Source organism: Dreissena polymorpha, chromosome 6 (genome assembly GCF_020536995.1).
Source record: "Dreissena polymorpha isolate Duluth1 chromosome 6, UMN_Dpol_1.0, whole genome shotgun sequence".
In the NCBI taxonomy this organism is placed as follows: domain Eukaryota; kingdom Metazoa; phylum Mollusca; class Bivalvia; order Myida; family Dreissenidae; genus Dreissena; species Dreissena polymorpha.
In genome coordinates this window covers 87286090-87306567 of record NC_068360.1, presented here as the reverse complement: position 1 = coordinate 87306567, position 20478 = coordinate 87286090, and the positions used below count along the sequence as shown (strand labels likewise).

The window sequence follows — 20478 nt, the reverse complement described above, 5'->3', positions numbered from 1 at the left end:
TAGTATCTACAAAAAACTATGTAATCATACCACATCTAGCGTTTAAATTTTGGCTATTGCTATAAGTAACACTGATTGTTTAGGTGTTAACTTAATTTTACAAAATACTTTACGAAATTTTCGTTGATTTTGAGCGTTATAGAGACTCAAAGCATAGAGCTGTGTAAAGTATAATGGTAAAAATAGCACCACACTGGAATTCGAATGCATGGGTAATAAACAATCCACATTACACGAAATAAGGAAAGTGTGATTCATTGACAATTCAAATACCGTATGTCGATATACAGTACATGTACATATGAAATAAGTCGCTTTATAATAAATCGTCAATTTTGGAGGGGGGGGGGGGGGAAATGACGCAATAAGTGTCATTTTATGACGCCATCAATCAGCTGATTCATTATACGGTTGGCAAAAAAATATGTCATATGACTAGATTTAATGGTTGAAGGTCGTATAATTTTGAAGCAAAAGTTTTTTCGACTTTATTAATTATGAAAAATCATTCAGTAGTAGAGTAAAAAGTAGTCCGTGCACGTGAAGGGCACGTAACAGGGCACGTGACAGGTATATCCCACAGTGTTGAATACAGGCTAGTATATTCCATAAGGTGTTATACCGTCAATGTCGCGTTGAAAATGGGATAAATGCACCTTGCTGTGCTTCATGATAAATTTTAACAGTGCATGCATTAATTACCATTGTACATTATACATCCCTGATTTCATCTATGAAAAGTCTACATCTAATACATCCCTGATTTCATCTATGAAAAGTCTACATCTCAAAAACATATGCATAATAGTAAACCTATCAAATCTCAACATACACTTCCTGAGATCTAAACTAAATGTTGGTTAATACCGGAAATAGCGGACGAAGTTTGAGACCTTGTAGGTGTCGCTCTCGATCCCCAACTCGTTGCAAAGAGCTAACAACTTTTCGCGGCAGACGTCGGGGTCGGTGCCAGAGACACCTAAGCTTCCGTACAGGTTGTCTTCCTGCATCATGTAGAACAACACATCGCCGTTATCTTGAAGGCATTTTATACGTTCCCGGAAGTGACTGTCGTTTACAAGATGGCTGTGGAGAGACGGAAGTAACATTACTCCCATTAGGCGCTCGTACGGCTGGAACTTTGGCACGAACGGTTTAATGTCGCAAGAGATCATGAACGCGCACATCGCGAGATCGACGCCGTACAGGCGCCTGACCCACTTGCGCAGAAAAGCATCACCCATCCGACCGTTTATCTCGATGAGTTTTGGCCCACGGGCCGTCATCTTCATTTCGACGTTGAAGACGCCGTCGGAGAGGCCTGAGATACAAATAATACTGAATAAAAATATGTTCACATAAGTATTATAAAAATTGACGAAAATAATGGATACAAAAAAACTAGTAACAGTGCGCTACATGCTTCCCCTACATGTGATTATTTGTGGCAAGTTAGTTTACAATGGCTCGACAAGATCGTACGGAAGGACGCGAAAGGTGACTGGTCCGCTATATATCGGGCGAACAACAAGTGGGTTTGACGAAAATGTGTTAATGAACGTAATACTCTACAAGGTCATACCTTACAACGTGTACATAAGGAACCCCATGCACAATACTTATTTGGACATTTTTGCTATATTTGTTTTTAATTCCCATTAATCTGTGTATCTATGTGTTCAAACCCAATTGACCCGTTTCAAATCTTTTAAAAATAATTTCTGTTTTAGTAAATAAATGGGGAAGATTTGTTTTATAACCAACAAGAGGATAAATTAAGATATCGACCTGAGTATTCTCGACTTGTTCTTGTTGCATTTTTTTTAAACATGACATATGGCTTTTTTCACAGAAAAACTGCGAGCCCCGCGCGTATTTTAAGGGAAAATGGCGGGGGGAGGGGGCTCAAGCTTATTAATATCTCTGACCTATATTGATAAGATGTTTGTTTTTCTTATATTGGAATGCGGCAAATCCGGTTTAAAGCTTTCATAGACGATTCTTTTATTGAATCCTGTTTTAGGAAACCTGGACTTTAAACATGTGTGTTAAGTATCATCAAATATTATCCTGTGCAGTCCGCATTTAGGGACAACACTTTCGCTTGTATGGTATTGTGGCTTTAAATTAAGTGTCTTCTCAACGAAAACCAGAGTACGTAGAAAGTGTCGACCCTGAGTAGTCTGATTGGCCAAAACGTGGCTCAGTCCATACGAGTAATCCTGGTAATGCTATTGGCTCAGTCCATACGAGTAATTCTGCTATTGCCGTAATTTACCGATGTCTACGCAGCACTTGAAGGCGGCCACAATCAGCTGTGCCTGGCGGTCCGGCGGCAGCAAGGACGGCGTAGTGGCAGAGGTTTCTAAAACAAACAAGGCACTTGGTTGATTGCAAACGTGGAAAGCGTTTTTCCAGATTAGTCTATGCGAATTGCATAGGCTTATCAGGAACGACACTTTAAGCACATGAATTAAACCCTGTTTACTCAGAAAATGCTGATGTGCAAAGCTTTATCTGGTACTCGAATAATGCAATAACGGCCACACTTGTACAGTGAAGCTGACAGTTGCACTTGTAACAATCACGTATCAATTAAACGCCTACAAATATTTATTATGGATACCGAATGTCTTATTTATATAAACTTCAATGAAGCCGTTGAAATATTTTCATTTACGAAAATAAACTTAACTCATTGAAAAATAAAATAGACCTCGACATTCAGCTTGTCGAGGAAAATGGCGCAACATCTCCGGTTTTATTATGCGATGTTTATCTACACCACTCCGATAGTCAAATCCAAATTATGATGAGTTTACACTGTTTAAATAAATATCACCATCAAACCAAGAAGTCCTTCTGACATAGTTAACCCACGCAATCCTAGTTTTTAAATGATCACATTATCAATCAAATGTTGTCACAAGGTAATTTTCATAAATCATTATGTTCATCTAACTAAATATAAAAGGCTGTATGTACAGAATTAGAAAATACCAACCAACGTAATACGATGTGGTCAAACGACATTTGAAATGTCATTTTGATAACGAAATCAATACCAAGTGAAACACTTATAGCTACAATACCAAACTAAATCAGAAGGGACCAACCCCTGAAAGACGGGAAGTTAGTGGGTCCGTTTTCGGAAATGAACGCCCCAACGAGCTTGTTCCCGTAGATGACCACGTCAACGTCATGCTCTGTGCCCCCGTAGAACTCCATGACGAGCGTTTCCGGCCCGAACCCCAGTCCTAATCCAGGGTGGTCGGCCTCCTTTTGGAAGCAGTCGATGGTGGCGCGATGTTGCTTCCTTAGCTCCTCGGCGCTCGCCACGAGCGTCGCGCCGAATGCGTTGTTTCCGTGCTCTAGCTTCAGCATAAGTGGGTAGCTCACCCTGCAAGAACGCAACGGAAAAATAAACACACCGTTTTACGATAATGTATTTGATAAATTTCATATATCGTTCCATTTCCTTTCTACTATACCTAAGTTACCGCGCTTTCTACCTAACCGGAACTTACTGGTTGCAGATGGCGTCGATGTCGGCGGGTTCCCGGATGAGGTAGCTGGGCGAGGAAAACTGGCAGGTCTTCACCAAGTGGGAGACTGGTGTATCCTTCTTATACACTGCCGACTGCGTTCGACTTTTCTTTTTAGCGTTAAGGGCTCCTTCCACGCAGGCGCCTTAAGATAACATATACAATTTATATGTGTTTTATTATGTATTATTTTTGTTTATAGGCCAAAACAACAGTTGGGCACCCTGGACGTTGGCACTTAATATGTTGGAAACATTATTTTTCAACAATTCACTCATTATATTTTTTTTTCAAATAACGTTCATTGATCGACCATTAAACAACAGTTTGAATTAATTATGCGTTGACGAAACTGTTTTCTCTCTACAGTTGAACCCTGTACACTAACGAGTATCGTGATAATTTTTGGCGATGATATTTTCATAAAAGGGTTTTAACTTAGTTTAAACCCTGGTTACAAGAGTGGGGCATCGCGGATGGGCTGCGTCTATCAGGTGGTTTCCGTTCAATAGCGTTAGTTTGCATCGACCAATCTTAATTGAAATGAGATAAAGCAAGCTTGTATGGAACCCTTGTTTGTAAATGTATTTGATTCGATTCAATGTCAATGCACTTTTCAATTTAGAAATAGAATTAAAATTTCTGATAAATAGCTTGAGTATTGACAAAGATAATGCACTTAAATCTTGTACACAGGTAGGAAGACCTCGCTTTGATTGCAATAAGTTCATATTGGGTCGAGGTCAAGGTCACTATTACTGAACAAAACAACAACAGCAATAATGCTGTTTCCTGTCAATAAAATTAGTATGTATCTGAAATATTAATAAAACTTATGACATAGCACGTATGCGTGGGGACCTAGCTGGAGATTTTAAATGGGGCTCTTCGGGTAAATATCAAATTCAATGTTATTAAAAATACAAACTTGGTTATCGCTGAATAACTAGACTTTTGATGGAATATTGCATTGGAATTTAGTTTGTATGTTGCAGCTTTTTGTTTTTATGCAGACAAGCCTAGTTTTAAAGTTTGGGTCAGTTTGTTAAAGGCCAAGGTCGCTGTTACTAATAGGGAACAACAGATTTCTCAACAATTAAACATGAATACGGATTAAGTTAGTGTGCTTATTTTTGTGTGTGCTTAACATGTGCATCTAGCCTGTGATTCCATTTTGTGCCAGCATGGTCAAGATCAAGGTTAATGTAAGACTGTGACGTCAAAAAAAAATACTTGTGCCTCTGAAAAGAGCGAGTTTTGATGGTAGGTATTTTTCTGAAAATTGTTTTCGTTAGCAGTTTACATGCAGACCAAGAATAGGATCGCACATCATTTTAATCAATAAACAATACGTTGAACACCTCGGTATGTTCCGTTCCCTTGTTTCTTGCTTTACTAATCTGCTTAGGTGAATACTTACACGTTATGAGTCCTTTTAGCGTATTTGTGCATGAGGTCTATCGAGGTATCTTGCCTGTACGCATTTCATCCAGATCTTTAATTTACAATGAAAAACATAACGAATGGTATTTATCGAAATTGTATAATATTCGGATTAGTCTTTACTCAGACTTTTCCCACGTGAAAAACACGTACGCGTTTTCGTGACATCAACACGCCAACAAAATTCAAAACAAGAAACCGTCGGAGACGGGTGATGCTCCCCAAAGGTTTTTTGTTTGCAATATTGCACTATATATTCAGATAAAAGGGAACGACTAGTAGTTGGGGGGACAAGAATTGCACTACATGTACAGTTCAGAAAATTTCCAAGGATCATAACTCTGTGAAAAATCATCCGACCAGAACCCGCTGATAATATGCACATCTCCTCTTGGTAGTGAAGCTTCCCATAAAGTTTCATTGAATTCCGGTCATTAGTTGCTGAGAAATAGCCCGGACAAAAATTGTGCACGGACTGAAGGACACACGGATTGACGAAGCGGCGACTATATGTTCCCCTTAAAAACTTTTGGGGGAGCATAATTACCACGGCCGAATTTATAAAAATCGAGTGAAGTATCCAAGAGACGTTATAGGTATTAATTATGATAAAGCCATAATGCTTATAAATGCAAAATTAATTCTAAATTTACCAAAGGTAAACATGCATACACTTTACACTTTCCCTCTCAGAAGAAAATACAAAATGGCTAATTGCAAACAGTATAGAACCAAAACAGCCTGCGAGATGCTGCTTGCTAATCATCAGTATCTAACGGTTGCAAATGAAGCCTTTAAAACTTGAAGCAAGTAAAATGTATTAAATTAAATTTAACTTTTGGGACTAGACATGCGTCAAAATACGTATCTAAGAGGTGAAGGGTTAAATATAACGATTGCGCAACTATACAGCGCTGTATAATGAAGACATTGTTTTTCAGAAGTTTTGTAGGTCTTAAGATTAAGCCCTTGCATTTTGCTGAACAATTTCTTGGAATTTCCAACCCTGTTTTCTTTATAATAGGCTCTGACTAAAGGTTGATGCAGAAAAACACACACTAATTTTTCGTATTTGTCTATGGTAAAAAAGTCGAGGATAGTATACGGATCAATATATTGGGCAAATGATGAGGTGTTCGGAGGCGATTGGTAAGGGAGGTGCGTTTCTAAAGGAAGACGATTGTTTTGCAGTAGCGGACGTTATTTAAATCCATGTTCATAATACTCAATAGGCTTTCGAACAGATGTTCGTATTTTGAAATTTTTTTTTTAATAAATGTACGCACAAAATTGTAATAATTGTAATCATTTCCAATAATTATACTTAGAAGAAACAGTATACAATAAGAAATGTTCTTGTTCTGAAGTTCGGACCCGGGAAATCTAGACACTTAAACTAATTGTCTACCACTACACCGCTGATGCTTTTGCATTTGGAGGGTAGTTTAAACTCTATGTCGGTAATAAAAGTTTTTGCAAAAGAATTCGATTAAAAACATTGCAAACGCTTTATTATATTTCCGATTTTGATTGACGATTATCAAAAAAACAAACTTATTTGTATAATATTTAATCAGGGGTGCTATTTTTCTGGTATTAATTAAGCGCATTCATTATGTCTTGCATATACGACACTTAATGTAAATTTGTCATTCTGCCGAACTCTGAACAAGAAATCTATTTGATGCGAGTGATACGCAACGAACCTCGTTGATTTATCGAATCATCAATTAAATTGTAGTCTTTACTTTTACGGGGGAAGGGTTCTATGTATAATAGGTCGGTGAAGTCCCAAGCTGGCACTTGGTACCTGCAGTACAATTTGAATGCGGAATGATTAATAGACCCAATAGACTATTAGTCACTAGAATTAAAAGGCTAAAGAATAAAAACAAGCCAAGTAAAATAACTATACTTGTCTTTTCTTTACCAAAAATGCAAGATTCGAGGGCGGATTTTCACATGCTTAAATATGTGTAAATATACACGTTTTCAACGGGCGGTTGGGGGTACGGCTAAATTTCAGCCCTCATAATAGAATAACAATCGCTGACCCCCTACCTCGCGCTCCCAGGATCTCCCGCACCATGGCGGCCAATGGTACCGCGTCCTCCCAGAACGTAAGGCAGCCGTCCACCTGTAGGTCTCGCTGCTTCAGGAGGCTGACGATCTCGGTCGCATGGTGCCTGTCGTTTGCGTGGTCGCCTTTGTCATCGTAGTGGATTAAGACGTGCATTAGGTCCTTGTTGCTGTGGTTTGGGTCCGGATCCACCATAACCAGCTGTGTGCGAGAAATATGGTTTAATGATATTGGGAAAACACCAACTCCAGTGTTACCTTATTAATTACGATAAACAATCACCTGTCCCTGCGTTTTATACGGAATGATTATCGAGTTAAAACATTATACAACGCGTTAAATTCAAAATAAATAGCATATTACATGGTCACATGAGAACCGATGGAAATAAACAGTTTTTAGTTGTGAGCGATGGCTCAAAACTAATGTAGAGCGAGTTTTGCAAGTCAGTCTGCTGCTAAATACGATATCGTCTGCTCTACTACGCTAGCAACGATAACCACCGCATCTGCCTGTTTATAGTTCACCACTGGTACACTGCAGTGTGTGTATGTTATCAATAGTATTCTTAGTGTTCCTAGAGAATCTTAAAATGTTAATTCTGCAAATTCTGCAAGTGTGAAACTCCAATGTGAGATATAGTAAAGCTTCATCGTGCTCGTTTCTTATAGCAGATACTAGAATCGGCAGAATAAAACATTAAGTAATTCAACAAACTATCAGTAATCAAGTGTATCTAAAAATTGCACAACAATTTAGACTCAGAGATGCGCATGTATTACTGCTGCTGAGTTGATTCTTGACGCGCCATACATTCATTATTTCATTAACCTGGTATTTTCTTCATTTATTTATTTTATTTGACCTCGTGACCGAGTTTTTGACCTCAAGTAACCCATTATTATTTTGTCAAAGATATCATTGGACATTGGATAATTGTTCCGATCAGGTTCCATTAAGATTGGCAAATACATTATCATCAAGTGTGTTTACAAGGTTTCACTAACATCATATAAAGAAACTGCCTAACCGGTATTGTGTCATATACATGTAGATAACACCAAACAATGGGACTTTTAAAAGTCTTGAAAATATTTTACTTAAGACATACACTAACTTATTATATTATAAAAGACTTTTACCGCTAGGCATGCGTTGGTTTTCAAGAAATATCTCTTTTTACACAAATAAAACAGCCATATTATAAATAAAAGTGAACGTACATTTATACCACTTTTCTTCGCCATCCTCCATATTCTCCTCTTGTGAAATCCGCCCGCATCTAACGCCAGTATTGTCTTCCCCGACATAAGGAAATACTGAGATCTGGTCAGAGCGGTCCGAACGAACGGGCGAAAGGACATACCGTCCAAACCACCACACTCGAATTTGTTTGGATGAGAAACTTTCAAGACGGCCATATCCTTATCGCTGATATCGTTTCCGCCTGTCTTCAGAATTTTTTCCACTGGTTGCACAGTTCTGTTTTGTTCTACAACCATCCCGTCCGCGAATGATGCGAAATTATCGCGCACTGCAGCGTAACCGATGTACTTGTGCGTATCCATATTCACCGCTGCTGCCGTCACTTTGCCTTTACACTCCGTAAGAACGAAGTCGATGCCTGGATAGGAACAGAAACGTGCCTTTGTAATATTGAACCAGTGTAACGCCAGTAATGCCCAGATCGACTACGACTGTAAAATATACCGGTAACACAAGCATAGCTGTGGAGTTTCACAAGTATAACCCATCGCCACAACAGTACAACAACTGTAATGATCATTTTGTTAAAAATGCATTTGATATTTATATTAGCATGGCTCTGGGAAAACGCAGCATAATCCACGTGAGTTAATTGTTTTGCTATATTAGCCGGTGCAGTCCGCACACGCTTATCAGCGACGGCTATTTCCACTTCTATGGAATTGTTCATTTAAATCAAGTATCTTCTAAACGAAATGCCAGTCTGAGCGGAAAGCGTGTCTCTGATAAGCATTTACAGACTGCACACGCTTACCTGGGAGGCGGAAAACTACAACGGGCGAGGCATGGTCAGGGGTGATAACCCCAAAAAAGGGTAAGGGTTAGGGTTAGGGTTAGGAGTCGGGTTAGGGTTAGGGTTGGGTTTAGGCTAACCCAAACCCTAACCCGACCCCTAACACTAACCCTAACCCTTACCCTAACCCTCTAATCCCCCCGTGCGCAATACCATACCATGCCTCGCCCGTTGTAGTTTTCCGCCTCCCCGCTTACCTGGGCCGACAGTTTACGCTCAACAATTAAGCCCCAATTTCCCAGAGCGATTCTCATAACGTAACGGGAAGGGGAAAATTAAATATTGTTATGAGATTTAAGCGGCTTAAACTTGAACACAATAATTTCAAGTGTGTTCTCGATCCTTCTTTTTTTGTAAAAAGGCCGACAATGCGAATAATATTCGACTTGATTTTACTTCTGCCGGAACCTAACTCACCAATGAGGTCCGTTTGCGCACGTGGCTCCACCCTCTCCTCGTCTGACCGTTTACTCTCGCGGTCCATGATTAACTGAAGCGCCTTCTCTGCGTGCGCGCGCATTTTAGTCTGGAATTCCGAGATAAACGTTTCGTCGACAATGTTCAACGTTTTCAGCACGGTTTCGAGGGACATTGGTACCGTCTCAGCACCTCGGATGTCGATTTGTTTGTTGAACATACTGCAGATCGGCTTAAAGAGAACGACTGACAATTATTTTCGAACAAACTTGCATACATCGGAAATAATTTCAACTCGGTCCCACAATTATGTCAGACCTTGTATAATACTTGTAAGCTTGTACGAATTCTACATCACTTATTTCTATGCCTGCTGCAAATTGATCCGCGTTCTATGAAAACCGGGCTTAATGCATGTGCGCACAGTGTCATCCAAGATTAGCATGTGCAGTCCGCACAGGCTAATCAGGTACAAAACTTTCCGCATACATATACTTTTTTATATAAAGGAGGCGACTTCTAAACCAGTCTCCAATCTAGGCGGAAATTATCGTCCATGATAAGCCTGTGCGGACGGCACGGAAAATACGGGGTGACACTTCATGCACACGTATTAAGCCCCGTTTTCCAAGAACGAGGGTTATTTCTCCACATTGAGTGCACATCTACAGAAAAAATGAGTTAAGGTCAAGATAACAAAAAGGTATAGGAACAGTAAGGGGTTATTAATTTTGAAAAAAACACGATGTAATGGTAGAAATCACATGCGCCGTTCTCAGAGTTTTTCCCTTCCTCTTTGTTACAAATTGTCATTATTTACTGTTAATTATTCTAAAAAAATAAGTATGTACTTTAAAAAAAGCAGACGACAGACCGGCGTGCAGACGGGTGTGTTGTCAAAATCTCTGCAGACGATCGCTCGACATTTTACGCCGAAATCCGCGCTGGGCGCGACCCACAGGTACTTCGCGTCCTCGGTCTTTCCGGCGATCAGATGGTCGATGTAAGCCTCCACGAGAACGGAGTTTGAGTCTTGAAGCTCGTTCAGCATTTCCAGCACCGCGTCCACAATACAGGACCGGTCTTCAATGCTGAAAACCGAGGCGTCCGAGCTTCCCATCTGTGTTCGTTTGGACGGTCTTATGAAAATCTGTAGGTAGTAGACTTGAAGGTAATCGAATATGATGATAATGTGGCAAAATGATAAATTTAAAGGGACAATACATTTCCATTGAAAAAAATCTCAACTTTTTTTCCATGGAATTAAACACTGCTCTGTGAAATAAATGCGCATATACTTTAATATTAACAGTCCAACACTGCCTTTTTTGTTATTCCATTATCGAAGCTAATGTCGATATATTGATTATTTACAATAGATGCATATATATATATATATATATATATATATATATATATATATATAGTATAATATATATATAGATATATAGATATGAGATATATATAGATATATAATATATATATATATATATATAGTATATATATATATATATATATATATATATATATATATATATATATATATATATATATATATATATATATATATATATATATATATACTTTAAGTGCATTCTGAAAAAATAAATAGATTCACTGCGAAACTCATACGATCAGAAACAACATTTACCCTTTTGCGGTTGTTATTGGACAACTCTTGCAGGAATTTTGAGACTTCTTTCGCCACAAAATCCGGACTGGTGTTCCTTTCGTACTCGTGGATGACGGCATTGGCAGGCACAGCAACCAGACTGTGCTTCGGTTTGTAACAGAACGCGAGCGTTTCGGGCGTTGCTATGCCAACGGAATACAGGACACTTCGTGACCAGAGCCGGTCATTGATGACGTCACGGAGGTCATACGAATTGCTCATTGGACAATCCAAATTTGCCTGAAAATATGTTATTTTCGATAACCGACACTACATTGCATACGTTTCTTTTTATATTTTTAACTGTAATTTTTAGTGATGGCATCGAATACTTATATCGGTATTCGAATATTCGCAAATCCATTCAATCGAATATTCGAATATTCGCATAAAACGGCTGGATTGATTTAACTTCTATTTCTCAGTTTCGTATCCGGTAGGGATAATAAATATTTATTGACACAGAAAATTGAATATACAATTGTGGTGTTGAGAAATAGAAAGAAAATGTAGCTTGATTGTAAAAACAAACTTTAAAAAAGCTTATTTAGACGAAATATATCAGAAAAGAGTGAAACTTGTTCTGTGTTAACTTCCATTGTTTTGTAAGTTATATCCGTTTGCTGAATACGAGGCTGTTTATTAACGTTGCTATCGAATAAGTGTATCGCTGTCGGCTAATACTATGACTGATACTGTAATCGGGCACATATAGAAGGAAAACATTATGTCATAGAATGTTATTTTATTTTTAAAGTTTAAAGTAACGGTAGCATGTACGTGTATATAAAGAAACATATTAATAAGGCATGCACGGTACACCAACTATTAAAGAACAAATATAAGGAAAAACATAATGTCATAGAATTTTATTTTTATTTGAAATTTTAAAATAACGATATCATGTACGTTTATAATTGAAAAAAAAAGAGTATTTGTTTGTTAATAAATGTTCATTTTGGGATATAATTTTAACAAGACCAAATAATAAAATGTTATTTATTATTATTATTATTATTATAGTCAGTCAGTCAGTCAGTCAGTCATTCAGTCAGTCAGTCAGTCAGTCAGTCAGTCAGTCTGTCAGTCAGTCAGACAGAGAGTCAGACAGTCAGTCAGTCTGTCAGTCAGTCAGTCAGTCAGTCAGTCAGTCAGTCAGTCAGTCAGTCAGTCAGTCAGTCAGTCAGTCAGTCAGTCAGTCAGTCAGTCAGTCAGTCAGTCAGTCAGTCAGTCAGTCAGTCAGTCAGTCAGTCAGTCAGTCAGTCAGTCAGTCAGTCAGTCAGTCAGTCAGTCAGTCAGTCAGTCAGTCAGTCAGTCAGTCAGTCAGTCAGTCAGTCAGTCTGTCAGTCAGTCAGTCAGTCAGTCAGTCAGATAGTTAGTCAGTCAGCCAGTCAGTCAGCCAGCCAGCCAGCCAGCCATACAGTCAGTCCAATGGGTCATAAAGAAGTGTTTGCGTGTGTTGACTGCATGTATTCATTAAACGAAACCATTCAACCATTCAGTTCATTTTACAGTATGTTGTATTTCGCCTCTAGATATGAAGTGATGATCAGCGTTAATATGTTTTCCATATTCACATTTATTGAGTTCTGCTTGGGGACGTTTTGAGATCGTATCGCAGAAAATCACGTTTACGAAATTTATAATAAAATAACGATATCATGTACGTTTATAAAAAGAAACATTTTAATGTCTTTTAAAACTGTGATCACAGAAGCTAAATTATTATTCGCCAGTCAAGTGAAGCCCTTAAATGGCACCTAATTAAAAAAAGTATTTGTTTGTTAATAAATGTTCATTTTGGGATATAATTTTAACATGACCAAATAAGAAACAATTATTTATTATTATTATTATTATTATTATTATTATTATTATTATAGTCAGTCAGTCAGTCAGTCAGTCAGTCAGTCAGTCAGTCAGTCAGTCAGTCAGTCAGTCAGTCAGTCAGTCAGTCAGTCAGTCAGTCAGTCAGTCAGTCAGTCAGTCAGTCAGTCAGTCAGTCAGTCAGTCAGTCAGTCAGTCAGTCAGTCAGTCAGTCAGTTAGTCAGTCAGTCAGTCTGTCAGTCAGGCAGTCAGTCAGACAGTCAGTCAGGCAGTCAGTCCGACAGTCAGTCAGTCAGTCAGCCAGTCAGTCAGTTAGCCAGCCAGCCAGCCAGCCAGTCAGTCCTCTGGGTCATAAAGAAGTGTTTGCGTGTGTTGACTGCATGTATTCATTAAACGAAACCATTCAACCATTCAGTTCATTTAACAGTATGCTGTATTTCGCCTCTAGATATGAAGTGTTGATCAGCGTGAATATGTTTTCCATATTCACATGTATCGAGTTCTGCTTGGGAACGTTTTGAGATCGTATCGCAGAAAATCACGTTTACGAAATTGTTGTACACCATTAAGCTTAAAGTTTGTGTGTAAGATTCCCATAAACTTCTATTTTATAGCTGACTGATGGAGTTTTACAACAGTTACGTCACGCATCGTATCATATCATAGTTTGTTATGGTTTTTGTGATTGAAAATAAGCAGTTGTGCTCATTTCATAATTTTGAATATCCAGTCAGAAATATTGTGTTTCTGAATTATAAACTGGGCGTAAATCGTGTTAGGATTTAGGACATGGCGAAGTGGCACGTAATTGGTCAGGAAATTCTGAATGGTTGCTAAACCTTTTTTTATAGCCTTTTATATTAACATTAGATCAAATGAATAAAATATCTGGGGTTGAGTGTGACACATTTTCTAAAAAAACAAACACTAATTAAAACCAACGCTTTCGAATAAACGAACCACAAATACAAGCGTAAACGCTTATTACCTGTGATTTTAACTGTTAGTACAATTTGGAAAGGTGGTTTGTTCCGATATAAAAGGGGGTTTATTTCGCATTATGCAAAACTATCGCGAGTGTTTCTTCCGCGTATGCAAAATGTGAAAGGGGTTTCTTCCGCTATGCTGTTTTTAGGGAAGGGTGTTTCTTCCGGAGGGTATTTCTTCCGTACACCAACGCTGATACGGGCCGCAGTTTGACACGAAGAACGTCACATCATACACGTTTATCCCAAATGATTTCGGGTGCCAATTAGTAAGCGGCTCGTAGGTCATTTAATATAAGGGCAAATACGTTTGAAAAAAATGCGAATATGCGAATATCAATTCTGTTATTCGAATACTGGCCATTCAATCGAATATTCGAATATTCGAATAGTTTTGCCATCCCTAGTAATTTTGCTTCAAACTTAAAGCAAGAATCGTTGCCCTGAATTTGTTCATAATAATTTTAGTGTACAATAAATTGACCACTATGTAAAGAAATACCATTGAACACTGTTAAAATAGATCGAATACCAATTACCATGCATGACAAGCATTAAAGCGATGTAAAACATCGCTACTGGCAAGATTTGGTGGGAAAACTGGTCTTAATGCATGTGTGTTAGGTGTTATCCAAGATAAGCCAGTGAAGTCCACACAAGATAATCAGGACAGACACATTCCGCTTTTATGGAAATTTTTGTTCACAGAAACTTTCTTCTAAATGAAAATCCATTCTACGGGGAATGTATCGTCCCTGATTAGCCTGAGATAACTACACATACCAATCTGGGACGACACTTGACTGACGCACATTAATTGAGCTCATTTTTTCCAGAATGCGACTCATATATTTGGATTACCCTGCATGGCTTGCAGAGTCCGTTACCTTAAGAAACCAAAAAATGCTGGTGGCTACATTACCTCAATAGTATGTCCGTCGTTTCTCTGTCCGCCAGTGGCCGCATGAGTAAAATAATTCACGAGATACGTCACTTGCCTCGGCGGCTCGAATTCGTCAAGGTAAGTTGCGCCGCCTGCGTAAAACGTGACGGCCTTGTGCACGTATAGGGTGTCAAGGCCCCGATGTATACTAGAGGGGACCTTGGAGAGCCACGACGACGACAGGATCATGTAAAATGTGCCCGGCGCCTGACGCCCGCCTTGGGTGGGGTTAAAAAATATGTATGGGTTATTGTAACTCATTCTAATTTCAACAATAATTATTACTTATTTGAATTTAAGGTTATAAAATATAGACTTACGTGAACATTCACGTGTACACGGCAATAACAAAGTGCCAATTGGCGATACAAATCTATCGCGCATGAATTAAATAGCCAAGCATATACCCTCAATCATGTACATATACATACATATCAATATGAATTATTACCCTTAGCAACGTGTGTCAAAAAAAATCTTCGCATACCTCACTATTCAGTATGGATCCATAGAGGTTAGACAAAGCGCGTTACCTTCCAGGCATATCGACGTGGTATTCCCGGCCCGGTGTAGCACGGCCACCACCGCCTTCTCTCTGGACGCGTCCTTGGCGGCCCGAGGGGCGCGGGTGCGATCCACGGTCTCGGGATACCCAAGCTCGAACAGATGGTATTGCAACTCGTGGTACTGGCTCGCGATGTCCGCGTCCTCACCGGGAATCTTTCAAATAGGTTGATTGTATGTTACTAATGGGAAACCTACTTCCATACATAATAATCACACACACCAAACAACAACAGCATAGCAGCAAACAAATTAAACAAAACTGGGTGCTACATACCGCATTAGTCCACGTGGACACTGGTCCCAAATTTGCGTCCTGCTTCCATCCTACATTCGTGCCCGACTTTGTAGCAATTTTAACGTCTTTCAAGTGGTCGACGTCGGTGTCATTTCCGGTGTTCACACTCGCTCCGATGTCCATTGCTAAATTTGATTGTCGGTAAAGAATCGTGTATACGGTTTCTGTAAAAATTGTTTGCTCTGAAAAAAAAGACAGATCGAGCTAGAGTTATTTATCGCGTTAACATTATAAGAGTCGCGTTACAGCAACTAAAATGCGATAATCCTTTTAGCAAACGCTGAATTGTGAAGAACAAGAAGACGTTTGAGAAATTGAAAAAGCGCATCAAATAAAGTCGCGTGACTAAAATAAATGTAAAAAACTATTCTAAGTCTTGCAATACAAGGGCTGTGAACTTAAATCGTGCTATTACACTATAACATAAAAATCGTGATTCGCTGTTTGACTCCGGTGAACGGATGATGTCCGAACGGTTGCAGGGAAACAACGTAGTTATTCGTGACGATACGTTAATAATCAATAACACAGTTTAGAAATACAGCGACACTACACGATCAATTGTATCTGTCGGTAAAAGGGGATCAGGTGATGCATTTCAACATGGTTTTCCGAATAAAGAACCTAGCAACAAAATAAACCTAAAGTGTGAGTTGGATACCGACCACGTTAATGATGACATTGAAGCAGAAGAAGCAACACCGAGCAGAAACCTCCCATTCGATAACACTACACTAGGGCGAAGACGTACATGTTTCCTCACGAATTTGTCATAGCCTAGGAATACGGCCGAGGACATACACATATTGTAAATAGTAATAAAATACAGTTAAGTGTTAGTTCTGTTAGCTGGAATATTGCTTGTGTTAGTTAGCACGCAAATAAAGCAAAATATAAATAAGTTTGTATGTCCTTTAATATAGTGAATTTATGTGAAACATGGCTTGAACAGGGTTAATTGCTGAAAATAATTTAAACTATGTATGAACATTTTAAATCTTGTGTTAAGTCGTGTACAACATATTTAGAAAACATTAGTTATGCTGCCCGTCTACGACAAATGAAGGTAAAAAGATCTACAATTTTCCTTTCACTATTTGTATAAGATTTGGAACTTTTTTTTACAAAACAGCACATTGTCAGGCTTAAATATAGACGAAATAACATTAATTGTATGGTTATTTGGGGATGATATGGCAATATCAGGTAAATCATCAAAAGAAGTACAGAACAACTTAGATAAAATGTATCTGTATTGTTATTCCTCGGAGCTTAATGTTAACATTTCAACGATAAAAGTAATGATTTTTTGCAATAGGGATAACATTTGACAAGACGAAAATAGACATATAGTGGTCAAAATATAGAATTCGTCGACAATTTAAATTATCTTTGCGCGGTTTTTAATTACACTGTTAGTTTCACTTTCAATCAAAAACATTTAGTTGGAAAAGCCCTTAAGGCTATTCATATTTTACTATATAAATGTTGAACAATATGATCTTCAGATGCAATAATATTGCCAGTTGTTTGATTATTTTGTTGGGTCTATTTGTTGCTATGCCTCTGAAATATGCGGTTTTAATAAACCAAAGAGATTGAACGCATTCATTTACACTTTGCAAAAGACTGTTAAACGTAAAAATGAGCACTTGCAATGCTAAAATATATGGTGGAATGGGCAGATACCCATTGTATTTAAAACGATATGAACAAATTGGTAAGTATTGGTTTAAAATTATGAACCGTACAAATATTATTATACAAACGATGTACATCCCAAAGACTAAATGATAGTTATAAAGGATGCACAAATTGTCTGGGAAGCTTTGAACAATAATTCAACGATTACGGATTTTTTTTAAACAGCGAATATAACTAAAAGTCACGCTTTTGTATGCGAATTTAAGTGCAGAATTATTGACACATTTAAACAGGAAAGGTTTTGCAATATTATTAGAAGTTCTACTCTAGATATGTATTGGATATTTAAAACTCTTCTTGAATATGCATACTACTTAGATTTATTGCCAAATAGTCAACGTTTATATTTTTACAATTAAGGGCTTCTGTCCATCTCTTGAGAATTTAGACCGGAAGATACGCACGCAAAAATATCCCTCATGAAGAACTTAATTGCCGTTGTTGTAACCAACGGGATAAAGAGGACGAACTCGATATCATTCGTGTTTGCTTATTTTTCCGGTAACTACGGCAACAATACATTACACGTTTTTATTACACCAATCTATATGTTCTTAATTTTCTTAGTTTATTAACATCAACCTGTAAAGTTGCAAAATGTATTTTATGTAAATATAAAAAGAAAGCTATTACCATACGAAATACTATTACAAATACCACTTATTGAACTTTATAGTTTTCTGTACTTCCCTTCAAAGTAGTTTATTAATCACTTTCCAGTCATTCATATAATATGAATTATTTAATTTCTGTGTGTCTTCTTTTTGCATGTTTTGTCAAACTTATATATTTAGTGAATGAAATGTAATAGTTTTTCCTTACTGCCTGTAAAAATTATTATGGCTCATCTTTTTAACAAAATTGCTGTTCTCTGCACTTATTTTGTTTCAAAATTCATTAAATATACACACGCAATACAAACACACACTACTTCTTTTAGTAAGCTTTTGTATGAGGAGTTTCCTATGCAAATCTACGAGCCCATAACGTTTTAGGGGCCGACATACGCGTACATTAAGGTCCATCGCCATGCAGCTTCCCGATTCGAAGATAGTATGATCCGCGTCTTGCAAAAATAGGTCTTATGGCATAAACGGCAATCGCGCAGTCTGTTCAGGCAGTCCGCTACAGCCTAAAATGTCAATCAAGATTTCCTGATCTAATTAGCGGAGAGGGCAGCTCCTCATTAGACTGCGCATACGGCATAAGACCCATTTTCGCATGACACGCGTCGTTAAATGTACATAATAATAATTATAATAATAATAATAATAATAATAATAATAATAATAATAATAATAATAATAATAATAATAATAATAATAATAATAATAATAGTAAAAATAATAATTATAATAATAATATGATTGTCTAGCACCCGATTTATTTTCGCAAACAAGCTTTACCGGTAAAATTGAAACACAAAGTACAGGATTTTAAAACTAAAACAATACACTTAGAGCGGGTGTACCTATTTCCGAACACTTAAGCCACTTATAATGATGTTCGGAATTACGATCACTTTTAATCAAAGGGAGACAATAATCAACTAGATATGTGCATATGATATTCTTTAGTCCAATATAGAATTATATAATGGTCCAACCAAAAAGAAATTATTTACAAAGCATGCGGACATCCAACTGTTCCTTATTCCGAACATATGTTCGTAATTCCGAACCGAAGTGTTCGTAATTCCGAACATGATGACCTTTTTAAAAAAAAATCCCGATGATTCCATTTAATTGACACAGTTTGAAAAATACCAACTTAGAAACAAGTTCTGTAATAAAAACGATAACATGTAAGTTCGATAAATGACAAGGTCGTTATAAAAGTAATACAGAGCAATAGATCTGGAGGTTTCGGTAAATTGATATTTTTAAAAACGTCAACGAAACAAGGATATTAATACGCATTCAGATACTTTACAGTTAGTCACGCCCTTTGTCCAGACATATTCAACTCTTTTACCTTTTTACCGAACTTTTCATTTACCAAACTCACTGTCAATTAGTGAAAATGCAAAGAACACTGTAATCCATTACCACAATAGAATTTTTGTTTTTTATTCAAATTACACAAATAAGCATTACATGTAAAAAGTAAATTGTGGGACTGACGGATATAATTACATACGAATATTTTGGCGAAAATCAACCAGTCTCTATTCAAACCAGGCAGCGTTAATGTCAGAAGTCGCGTTGATGTCATTCACAAGTGTGAAACATAATTTTAGTGATGTTACGTTTATAATTTCGGTAACTTGAAACGAATGAATGTATCATTTTAAGTCCCCAATATGTAATGCTTAATGGCATGAGCATTAAATACATATTAGCTATTTAAATACAAACTTCAGTTAATTTGATACTCAATGAATGTGATTTCGTTCAAAAGAATTATTTTATGTCTATTTTACTCATTTCATATTTCAAATAAAGATTCTATCTTGCAAAACGCAGTGTTGCAAAGCGCACACTTTTATTTCTTCAAACCTAATACAGCCGGGATTCGATCATAAATTTCATCCCGATAAGTTAATGTGTTTTGCGACCCAATGCGTAAACATCATAACCAGACAGATCGTTTTAAAGCCCCATTAACACTCAACATCAACGAATATTTCGTTAATTATTTCGTAAAATAAAGTTAACCCATACAAAATCAGTGTTCCGTATAAAATAGCAATTATTTCAACGCTAGATGTGGTCTGTTAACAATGTATCTTGTTAAATCTATGTTTCCATACAACATCTAGCTTTCATTCTGGTTATTGTGTATTTAGTAAATACACAATGCTCTGGTCTAAGGCTATTTCTTGTTTCGCACAAAAGATTAAAATACTTCTTGAGGCATCCATGCTGGTTTTTGAACACCAAAGAAGATGGTTTAATATATTCTCGCGTAAAATATGGTTATATTCACGTTCGTCGTTGT

The 20478-nt window shown here is 37.4% G+C and overlaps 1 protein-coding gene across 1 annotated transcript in view; it reads right to left on the bottom strand.

Annotated features, from left to right (window-relative positions):
• Positions 1-860: 860 nt before the first annotated feature.
• LOC127835874 (carnosine synthase 1-like) overlaps positions 861-20478 on the bottom strand; it is a 50482-nt gene continuing 30864 nt past the window's right edge. Inside the window, exons 3-12 of the mRNA XM_052362299.1 lie at positions 14952-15190; positions 11196-11456; positions 10419-10694; positions 9545-9776; positions 8292-8692; positions 7050-7269; positions 3528-3690; positions 3117-3400; positions 2279-2365; positions 861-1321 (exon numbers count right to left, since the gene is read on the bottom strand). Coding sequence (XP_052218259.1) covers positions 861-1321; positions 2279-2365; positions 3117-3400; positions 3528-3690; positions 7050-7269; positions 8292-8692; positions 9545-9776; positions 10419-10694; positions 11196-11456; positions 14952-15190 — 2624 coding nt within the window. The remainder of the gene's footprint in view (positions 1322-2278; positions 2366-3116; positions 3401-3527; positions 3691-7049; positions 7270-8291; positions 8693-9544; positions 9777-10418; positions 10695-11195; positions 11457-14951; positions 15191-20478) is intronic.